The sequence below is a fragment of the Vulpes lagopus genome, chromosome X, assembly GCF_018345385.1.
Source record: "Vulpes lagopus strain Blue_001 chromosome X, ASM1834538v1, whole genome shotgun sequence".
NCBI lineage: Eukaryota > Metazoa > Chordata > Mammalia > Carnivora > Canidae > Vulpes > Vulpes lagopus.
The window spans coordinates 74715094-74726298 of NC_054848.1; the positions used below are offsets into that span (position 1 = coordinate 74715094).

Here is an 11205-nt window from a genome sequence, read left to right on the forward strand (position 1 = left end):
TAATCATAGAAGTCTTGCATATTTTTCTCTATATTTATTCCTAATAATTTATATTTATTATTGCCTGACAATTTGGATGATAATTTAGATATCACTTTTATCTATTGTTTCATCTATATACGATTCAACTGATATATTTATTTTGTATCCAAGAACATAGCTCAATTTTTAAAAATTCTAGTATCTAATCTGGACATTATTTGGATGTTATGATTTGAAAGTTAATGAAGTTTGTGGCCACCTTATAAAAAATCATTATTGGGGCACCAGAGTGGTTCAGTTGATTAAGCCTCTGACTCTTAATTTCAGTTCAGGTCATGATCTTAGGGTCATGAGATCAAGCCCAGTGTTGGGGCTCTGGGCTCAGCAGGGAGTCTGCTTGAGATTCTCTCATTCCCTCTCCCTCTGTCCCTTCCCTCTGTATGCGTGTATGCACTCTCTTTCTGTCTCCAAAATAAACAAATAAGTCTTTTTAAAAAATCATTATTATTTAATTCAAGTTAGACAATATTTTTCAAACTATAAAGTCTATAGAAAGAAATATAAGGTAAGAAGTCCTAGGTGATGAAAAGATTGGGATCAACTAAACTATGCTACTGATCTTGGGGACTTTCATTCATCATAGAAAATGGAATTTTATATTTGATGTTTATTGAACACTTGTTATATACAAGGTGTGAGAAAGTCAGAGATGAATGAGACATAGTCCTTTCCTTCAAGGAGATCAGTGTAGTGGACGGGATAGAAGGAGCGGCTTTAATGTTCTGTTTATGTGGAAACCACTGACTTCATAGCCTCCTATTCATTTATCCCTCTAAGCTCCAGGTTTTTTTTCCTTCATTACTGCTTATTTCCTCACCTTTGTGATTCCAAGGACAGAAACTGACTCAAAGTACCGTAAAAAATAAAGAGGGCCTATTTTCAGGTGTATTTTCTCTGTTATTTCTATGGATTACTTTCCCTCTCATCTCTATACAGTCTCTGTTCTCTCACCAATGTACCTGAGAATAGAATTTGATTGCCTGAGCCTTTCTTATGCTACATGCCAGATGTGTGTGGTCGCTGGCTGTTCTATTGGATGGGATTGCCTATCCTTGGGTTATGTTACCATCCAATCAGTTAATGTGACTATTAGTGCAGGAGCTCGCCACTGAAGCAGGAGGAGGACATGAAAAGACTAAAGTATAGGTATGGCATAAGTAGAGCAGACAATCATTTACATCTCTAGTATGCGAATTTCTCTCTCAAGGGGCCCATTTTTGTTCCTAGAAATGAGCATTAGAATAAGCCATATAAAATATTTTGTGCTGTGCATTGAAGGACTAACTAAATAGTTTTAACTAGTTTCAATTATACCAAAATGAAGATAGCAAAGATTGAAATACTGGTCAAACAGTACCAGGATTCTTTTTCTTCCCCCCTCACTGTTGACCAAAACACTTTGTTAGATTTTCATGTATGATATAAAGTCCGTAATTGCTTGAAAATCTCACCTGACTCTTCTAAAGAGTTCTATCTACACTTTCAAGTCTTCAGTCATCAGAAAGGATATCTAGTTCTTCACCTGTCCACTGGGAAGGATCTGGGTATGGAAGGTGACCCAGAGCAGCATCTAAGTCATGCCAAAAATACCAGGGAATCCAGAACCACATGGTTGCAGTGAAGAACTCAGCCAGGGTCACCTGGGACCTGGTCAGCTGGGGAAACTGTGTATACCACGGCTCAATATGCACACCACCACCAGCATGACTGACTCTACCGCCTCCAGCTGCCAGGGAGCTACCTCTGAAGAAATGGCCTCCAATGTGAATGAAAGATGCCAGCACCGTCAGAGCAGACATGTCAGCCCACATCCCCACTACAGTCCCCATGCCACCAATATCAGGATTCCTTTTTTTAAAGATTTTATTTGTTTATTCATGAGAGACAGAGACATAGGCAGAGAAAGAAGCAGGCTTCCTGCAGAGAGCTTGATGCAGGACCCAATCCCAGGAGCCTGGGATCATGACCTGAGCCAAAGGCAGATGCTCAACCACTGAGCAACCCAGGCATCCTCAATATCAGGATTCTTTAAGCTTTAGTAAATACCAAGCAATGTACTCTCATGTGCAGGGAAACCTTCACCTAGATCTCTGTTGCTTATCTTGCTTTGGAATCGCGACTCTTTGGACATAAATGTGAAATAGCTGGTCATTTGACAGTTTCATGGTTCCACTTCTAAAATAAGACAATATGGTTTTTAATGAGACCAGAGCAGATGAAAGGTAGAGCAGAAAGTATAAGTAGGTCAGGTAGGCAGTCTCCTTTGGTGTATAATTGTTGGAGAAATTAAAAATTATACTGCTCCACCCACCCCGCTAAAAAAAAAAAAATCATTTCAATTAGTCTGTGATAGGGCAGGAAACTCTCATCATTGGTTAAACTCCATTGTTACCTTGTGCTGGTGGAGGAGTGGATGAGGTTGGTCTTTTGCTCCAGAGAGAGAGAAAAAAGTAACAAATCAATTCACTATCACCTGCTATTCGTTATAATTTCACAGAGGTCAGGATCCAGAGAGAGAGGGAGCTAAGACAGGTAAACTTGAAGGCAAGGTAAAAACAGAAGGATCTGTAACTGTGGCTTCTGGCAAGAAGGGGTAGTTAAAATGGGGTACTATAGTGGAGAACTTTAGATGACGAGTGTCTTGGGTGTTTGGAGATGGGTTGAAGCATAAGTGTGTGCCTAACAGGGGAAGCTTGAAGACCCACTTTATAATGCCCTCTCCAGACCTACTGAATCAGAATTTTCGTTTTAACGGAATCACCAGGTGATTCATGTGCACATTAAATTTGAGAAGTACTGCTTTAAGGGGTCTACAATACAAAAGGGCTCAAACAACCGCTGACTTAAGCAGGTTTGGAAAAAAAATAAATGGAAAAAAGCTGGGAATTGATCTCACAAAATGGTTTAATTAAATTCCTTCTCCCTTTATTTAACGAAATTTGTCTTTTAAGACATAGTTTAGAAACTAAACCTCCTTCCCCTCTTGGCTTGACTATTCACAGGTCACAAACTGCAAACAACCTCCCTTTTTTACTACAGGAAAAGTATAAGTTTAGTTGAATAAACATCAAAGATTCCGGTTAGAGTCCTCTTTTGACTGTTAAGGAAATATGAAAACAAACAATAGTCAAAAACCCCCAAGAGACTTTGTTTGAGTCTCACTTTATCCTAGCACCTGTCATAGGTCATATAGCCCAGATCTGGGAGGCAGGTGGGAGGTCACTGGCTTCACCTTTCGCAGGTAAGAACTCAAAATGTACAATTCTTTTTAAAAAGCTTTGAGGAACAAAATCTTGCCATTGCTTTGACTTAAGACTCTTACATTTAGGTATCTCAATTAAAAGTCAGCTTAGGGGCACCTGGGTGGCTCAGTCGGTTAAGCATCTGCCTTCAGCTCAGTTCATGATCATAGATTCTTGGGATTGAGTCCAGCATTGGGTTCCCTGCAGGGAGTCTGTTTATCCCTCTCTAGGTGGCCTGCTAGTGCTCACAGACTTTTCTGAGCAAGTTGATCCAATGAAACAGATCCCCAGCCATGCCCATAAATGTGTGCCTAGTGGACCTGAAAAGAACTAGCCAGGCTGGAGAGAGAGCAAGAAGTGGACAATCTTTGAGGAAAGACTGGAAATGATCTCTGCCTTGGAACTGACCTTTCTCCACTCTGAATTTTTGCTGCCCTCAGGTTGTTTCCTGGTAGTGCAAGCAGAGGAAAAACAAGGAACTCTGAGAGGAGTAATATTGTTTTATTGTTTTATAATTGATCTCTTACAGAAAATTAGTTCATTTCAAAGTGGGAGTAGTGTGTGAATATCTTGGGAATTATTTTGGGATAAGTTCCATTTTCTTAGGGAAAACTTGATTCTATCAGGCTTTCCAGAGACTAAATCAGAGAATCTCAAAGTGAGAAAAGTGGGGAAGGCTCATTCAATGTTCCTTCAATGAACATTTATTAAATACTCTCGAGCCAGATACTGTTAGGTGTTGATGACATAGCAGTAAATAAGATGAATAAGTTCCTTGTCCTCATGGAATTTATATTCTGGTGGGAGGGACAGATTTAAAAAAAAAAGTAAAAATAAATATATTTCATGTAGTGATGGGTGGGCGCTAAGACAAAAATTGAAACAGGTAAGAGAATAGGGAATAATGTGTGTGTGTTGTGGAGGGGCTATTTTAGAGTTATCAGGGATCACTCTTTTTGAAGGGATGACGTATGAGATGACACTTATATGCTGAGAAGGGAACAGTCATGCTTCTTTGGGGTTCTAGACAGAAGGACTAATATGGGGACACCTAGGTGGCTTAGTCGATTAAGCGTCTGCCTTCGGCTCAGGTTGAGATCCCAGGGTCCTGGGATCAAGTCCAGAATCAGGCTCCCTGCTCCATAGGAAGTCTGCTTATCCCTCTCCCTCTGCCCCTCACCCCTGTTCATGCTCTCTCTCTCTCTCTTAAATAAATAAATAAATAAATAAATATCTTTAAAAGAAGGACTAATATGTATAAAGTACCCAAAGTGGAAATGAGCTTGATATGCTAGACAAACAGAAAGAAAGCCAACATTATGAGTTGAGTTGTGTCTCGAAAATTCATATATTGGGGTGCCTGGGTGGCTCAGTGCTTAAGAGTCTGCCTTTGGCTCAGGGCGTGATCCCGGAGTTCCAGGATCAAGTCCCACCTCAGTCTCCCTGCAGGGAGCCTGCTTCTCCCTCTGTCTATGTCTCTGCCTCTCTCTGTCTCTCATGAATAAATAAAGGGTAAGGAGGGAAACTGAGTGGGGAAAAATTAGAGGAAGACAAATCATGAGAGACTCCTAACTCTGGGAAATAAACAAAGGGTTGTGGAAGGGGATGGGGGGGTATGGGGTGACTGGGTGATGGGCACTAAGGAGGGCACTTGATGGAATGAGCACTGGGTGTTTTACTATATGTTGGCAAATTGGATTTAAATAAAAATTTAAAAATAGAAAATAAATGAATAAAATCTTTAAAAAATTTTCATATGTTGTTGATGGCATAACCCTCAGCACCCCAGAATGTGACCTTAATGTAGTAAAGATGACATCCTACTGGAGTAGAGTGGGCTTTTAATCCACTATGACGGTCATCCTTTATAAAGAGGGGGAAATTTAAACACAGACATGCACACACAGAGAACACCATATACAGATGAAGGAAGAGATCAGGGCAATGCTTCTATAAGCCAAGGAATACCCAAGATTGCACCCCCGCAAAACCACCAGAGGCTAGGGGGACAGCATGGAACAGATTTTTTTTCCACAGCTCTCAGAAGGAACAAACTGCCAACATCTTGACCTCAAACTTGTGGCCTATAGAAGTGCAAGACAACAAATTTCTGCTGGCTAAGCCACTCATTGCACTTGGTCATGGCAGCCCTAGCAAACTAATACAGCAGCCAGTGGTACTGAGAAAAATTGGGAATAGGCAATAGGAGTTGAGGTCAGAGAGGTAAATAAAAGTCAGATTATTTAGGGCCTATCAGGCTTTTGCAAATGTCTTGCAAATGGACCTAAACCTATGGTTTCAGGTAGATTTAGGTAGCCCCAGAAGATTTGAGGTAGGTGAGGGCTATAGATCACCACTCCTACAACCTCCTTACTATAGTATAATATTACAATGAAGGTCATATTAAATTCTATGACACATACAGTCATTAGCAATTAGAGACCAAAACAGCCAGTACTTGCTCTCTGACCTTTAGGAACCTCAGCACTTCCATGAAAGATTTACCTGAAACAGGTAGCCTAAGAAAATGGTAGGTAAGGATCTGCGTATCTTCTGGGTGAAGCAAGAAAATCTTTTTTTAAAAATAAATTTTGGGATCCCTGGGTGGCTCAGTGGTTTAGCACCTGCCTTCAGCCCAGGGCGTGATGCTGGAGACCCAGGATTGAGTCCCACATCAGGCTCCCTGCATGGAGCCTGCTTCTCCCTCTGCCTCTCTCTCTCTCTCTCTCTCTCTCTCATAAATAAATAAAATCTTTTTAAAAAATAAAAATAAATTTTATTTATTTATTCATGAGAGACACAGAGAGAGAGGCAGAGGGAGAAGCAGGCTCCCTGCAGGGAGCCCGATGTAGGACTTGATCCCAGGACCCTAGGATCATGCCCTGAGCCAAAAGCAGACGCTCAACCACTGAGCCACCCAGGTGCCCCTGCAGGAAAATCTTCTATTGAAAGGTATATATTAGTTACCTATTGCTGTGTTACAAATTACCCACAATACTTAGTGCCTTAAATCAACAAACATTTATTATCCCACATGGTTTCTATGGATCTGGAAGCATCTTGGTTGGGTGATTATGACTGAGAGTTTCTCATGAGGTTTGCTGTCAAGATGATGTCTAGGGGCACCTGGGTGGCTCAGTGGTTGAGCGTCTGCCTTTGGCCCAGGTCCTGGGATCGAGTCCCACATGGGGCTCCCAACGGGGAGCCTGCTTATCCCTCTACCTGTCTCTGCATCTCTGTGTGTGTGTGTTTCTCATGAATAAATAAAATCTTGGGATGCCTGGGTAGCTCAGTGGTTGAGCGTCTGCCTTCAGCCCAGGGCCTGATCCTGGAGTCCCAGGATCGAGTCCCACATTGGGCTACCTGCATGGAACCTGCTTCTCCCTCTGCCTGTGTCTCTGCCTCTGTGTGTGTGTGTGTGTGTGTGTGTGTGTGTGTCTCATGAATAAATAAATAAAATCTTTAAATAAATAAAATCTTTAAAAAAAAGATGATGTCTCGGGCTGAAGTCATCTGAAGGCTTGAATGGGTTGGGGTATCTGCATCCAAGGTGATTCACTCACATGCCTAACAAGTTAGTGTTAGGTGTTGACAGGAGACCTCAGCTCCTTACCACATGTTATAAGAATATGCATGCTCAGAGCAATGATCCAATGTAGAGCAAGACAGAAGCTGCAATGTCTTTTCTGACCTAGCCTTGAAAGTCACACTCTGGCATTTCCATAATATTCTAGTGGTTCCACAGTTGTCCCTATTCAATGTGTGAAGGAACTACACAAGGAAGGAGTCACAAGGGGACCATCTGGCAAGCCGGCTATGACATAGCAGGATAGAGGACTCCACAGAGTCTGATGTGTTGAATGCCATTCTGAAGAGTGTGGAGTTTTTGGCCAGATTTTTAGACTTTTCATGCAAGGGCGGCAGGACCTATACAATATCCTAGCTACTCCATGTATTTGGAATACAATTCATTTCACAAATGAAATATTTTTTACATCTCTTATGCTCTTAATGGAGTCTGTGGTGCAAGGTTTCCGTTGGTCCTGTGGGTAGAATTCAGGACGACTGTGGACTTTGATGGGAAAAATTATGCCTTTATTTTTATCAATTTCTAACTGAATATAGTCAACAAACCAATCTCATTAGCAGTATCTGGGACTTTATCATCAATACATATCAAAAATATTTTCACATCACATTACAGCTGTTGCCTATATCTCAGAAAGTACGTTTATGTTCATCACAATTTCAAAATTATGGTAATTATGAGACCTGCTGCTGGCTCTTGTTATTTGCTGGGCTAATAAAGAAGCACACATATTAATATGTCAAAACTATATCTTTAATATTTTGACAATTGCTTTACAACACAATTGGTTTTAATTATAATTATATGTGTTTTATCTTGTGCATTAAAAACACATCTCTGGGGATGCCTGGGTGGCTCAGTGGTTGAATGTCTGCCTTTGGCTCAGGTCATGATCCCGGGGTCCTGGGATCGAGTCCTGCATCAGGTTCCCCACAGGAAGCCTGCTTCTCCCTCTGCCTGTGTCTCTGCCTCCCTCTCTCTGTGTCTCTCATGAATAAATAAATAAAATCTTTTTAAAAACCCAACACATCTCTGGGGGCATCTGGGTGGCTTAGTCGGCTAAGCATCTGCCTTCGGCTCAGGTCATGATCTCAGGGTCCTGGAATCAAGCTGTACATCAGGCCTCCTGATTGGCCAGGAGCCTGCTTTTCCCTCTTCCTCTGCCTGCTGCTCCCCCTGCTTGTGCATGAGCACTCTCTCTCTCTGTCCCTCCCTCCCTCTCCCTGTCAAATAAATTATTTATTTATTTACAAATAAATATTTATTTATAAAAACACATCTCAGAAAGCATTTGACAAAATACAGCATCCATTCCTGATCAAAACTCTTCAGAGTGTAGGGATAGAGGGAACGTTCCTCAACATCTTAAAAGCCATCTATGAAAAGCCCACAGCAAATATCATTCTCAATGGGGAAGCACTGGGAGCCTTTCCCCTAAGATCAGGAACAAGACAGGGATGTCCACTCTCACCACTGCTATTCAACATAGTACTGGAAGTCCTAGCCTCAGCAATCAGACAACAAAAAGACATTAAAGGCATTCAAATTGGCAAAGAAGAAGTCAAACACTCCCTCTTCGCCGATGACATGATACTCTACACAGAAAACCCAAAAGCCTCCACCCCAAGATTGCTAGAACTCATACAGCAATTTGGCAGCGTGGCAGGATACAAAATCAATGCCCAGAAGTTTTTTTTTTTTTTTTTTTTTTTAATGCCCAGAAGTTAGTGGCATTTCTACACACTAACAATGAGACTGAAGAAAGAGAAATTAAGGAGTCAGTCCCATTTACAATTGCACCCAAAAGCATAAGATACCTAGGAATAAACCTAACCAAAGAGGTAAAGGATCTATACCCTAAAAACTACAGAACACTTCTGAAAGAAATTGAGGAAGACACAAAGAGATGGAAAAATAGTCCATACTCATGGATTGGAAGAATTAATATTGTGAAAATGTCAGTGTTACCCAGGGCAATTTACACGTTTAATGCAATCCCTATCAAAATACCATGGACTTCCTTCAGAGAGTTAGAACAAGTTATTTTAAGATTTGTGTGGAATCAGAGAAGACCCCAAATAGCCAGGGGAATTTTAAAAAAGAAAACCATAGCTGGGGGCATCACAAAGCCAGATTTCAGGTTGTACTGCAAAGCTGTGGTCATCCAAACAGTGTGGTACTGGCACAAAAACAGACACATAGATCAATGGAACAGAAGAGAGAATCCAGAAGTGGACCCTCAACTTTATGGTCAACTAATATTCGATAAAGGAGGAAAGACTATCCACTGGAAGAAAGACAGTCTCTTCAATAAATGGTGCTGGGAAAATTGGACATCCACATGCAGAAGAATGAAACTAGACCACTCTCTTGCACCATACACAAAGATAAACTCAAAATGGATGAAAGATCTAAATGTGAGACAAGATTCCATCAAAATCCTAGAGGAGAACACAGGCAACACCCTTTTTGAACTTGGCCACAGTAACTTCTTGCAAGATACATCCACAAAGGCAAAAGAAACAAAAGCAAAAGTGAACTATTGGGACTTCATCAAGATAAGAAGCTTTTGCACAACTAAAGATACAGTCAACAAAACTAAAAGACAACCGACAGAATGGGAGAAGATATTTGCAAATGACGTATCAGATAAAGGGCTAGTTTCCAAGATCTATAAAGAACTTATTAAACTCAACAGCAAAGAAACAAACAATCCAATCATGAAATGGGCAAAAGACATGAACAGAAATCTCACAGAGGAAGACATGGACATGGCCAACATGCACATGAGAAAATGCTCTGCATCACTTGCCATCAGGGAAATACAAATCAAAACCACAATGAGATACCACCTCACACCAGTGAGAATGGGGAAAATTAACAAGGCAGGAAACCACAAATGTTGGAGAGGATGCGGAGAAAAGGGAACCCTCTTACACTGTTGGTGGGAATGTGAACTGGTGCAGCCACTCTGGAAAACTGTGTGGAGGTTCCTCAAAGAGTTAAAAATAGACCTGCCCAGCAATTGCACTATTGGGGATTTACCCCAAAGATTCAGATGCAATGAAATGCCGGGACACCTGCACCCCGATGTTTCTAGCAGCAATGTCCACAATAGCCAAACTGTGGAAGGAGCCTCGGTGTCCATCGAAAGATGAATGGATAAAGAAGATGTGGTCTATGTATACAATGGAATATTCCTCAGCCATTAGAAACGACAAATACCCACCATTTGCTTCAACGTGGATGGAACTGGAGGGTATTATGCTGAGTGAAATGAGTCAATTGACGAAGAACAAACATTATATGTTCTCATTCATTTGGGAAATATAAATAATAGTGAAAGGGAATAGAAGGGAAGGGAGAAGAAATGTGTGGGAAATATCAGAAAGGGAGACAGAACATAAAGACTCCTAACTCTGAGAAACGAACTAGGGGTGATGGGAGGGGAGGAGGGCGGGGGGTGGGGGTGACTGGGTGATGGGCCCTGAGGGGGGCACTTGACGGGATGAGCACTGGGTGTTATTCTGTATGTTGGCAAATTGAACACCAATAAAAAATAAATTTAGTATTTAAAAAAAAAAACACATCTCTGTAAAGGGTTCACCAATTGTCCAAAGGGTCCCATGGCACAAAGAAAGTTTAAGTACTCCTGCTTTAGTCCAGGTTTAGAGAGGAAAATGTGAACATCTGGGTGTAGCTACCTTTCTTTCGGTTAAGGACACCTGAGTAGGATATTTTAGGTGCTAACTAATCACTCCTGAGTGTATATCCCTGAATAGGATAATTTAAATGTTAATTAATCACCCCCAGAGTGTGAATTAAAACTAATCCACAGGGGCACCTGGATGGTTCAATCAGTTAAGCATCTGCCTTTGGCTCAGGTCATGATCCCATAGTCCAGGGATTGAGCCCCACATCAGGGGTGATTAAAAGTTTGAAAATGCATCTTAGAATAAATAAGGTATATTGTGCAGCTAATACTGAAGCGTTCTGAAGTAAGTCATAGACAACATAAAACACTGCATATGTACAATATAACATGTCCAGGAGTTAGAATTTTAAATGTGATAGAAGGCAATTTTGAGCAGGGAAGAGATGGGATCTGTTTTCCATTTTTTATAAGTATTGTACTGATGCAAAGAACAAATCATGAGGGAGAGGGCTGTGCCAGAGTGGCTTGGTTTAGAGTCAGGGCAGTCAAGGTAGGAAGAAAGGGTAGATTCAGGATATATTTTGAACAGAAGGAACCAGCAATGTTTTTCACATTGATAAATTCTACAATTCACTAAGCAAAATAAAACATTGCTACAGTATCCGAATAATTCCCAG

The 11205-nt window shown here is 41.1% G+C and overlaps 1 protein-coding gene across 1 annotated transcript; it reads right to left on the bottom strand.

Moving 5' to 3' along the window:
- Nucleotides 1–1532: 1532 nt before the first annotated feature.
- LOC121482582 (NADH dehydrogenase [ubiquinone] 1 beta subcomplex subunit 2, mitochondrial-like) lies at nt 1533–1841 on the bottom strand. The gene has a single exon (XM_041740443.1). The coding sequence runs from the start codon at nt 1839–1841 to the stop codon at nt 1533–1535; it is 309 nt and encodes a 102-aa protein (XP_041596377.1).
- Between the last annotated feature and the right edge of the window lie 9364 nt (nt 1842–11205).

Bases quoted from the DNA above. Each gene is read 5' to 3' on its own strand.
- LOC121482582 (XM_041740443.1), bottom strand. From the start codon at position 1,841: ATGTCTGCTCTGACGGTGCTGGCATCTTTCATTCACATTGGAGGCCAT.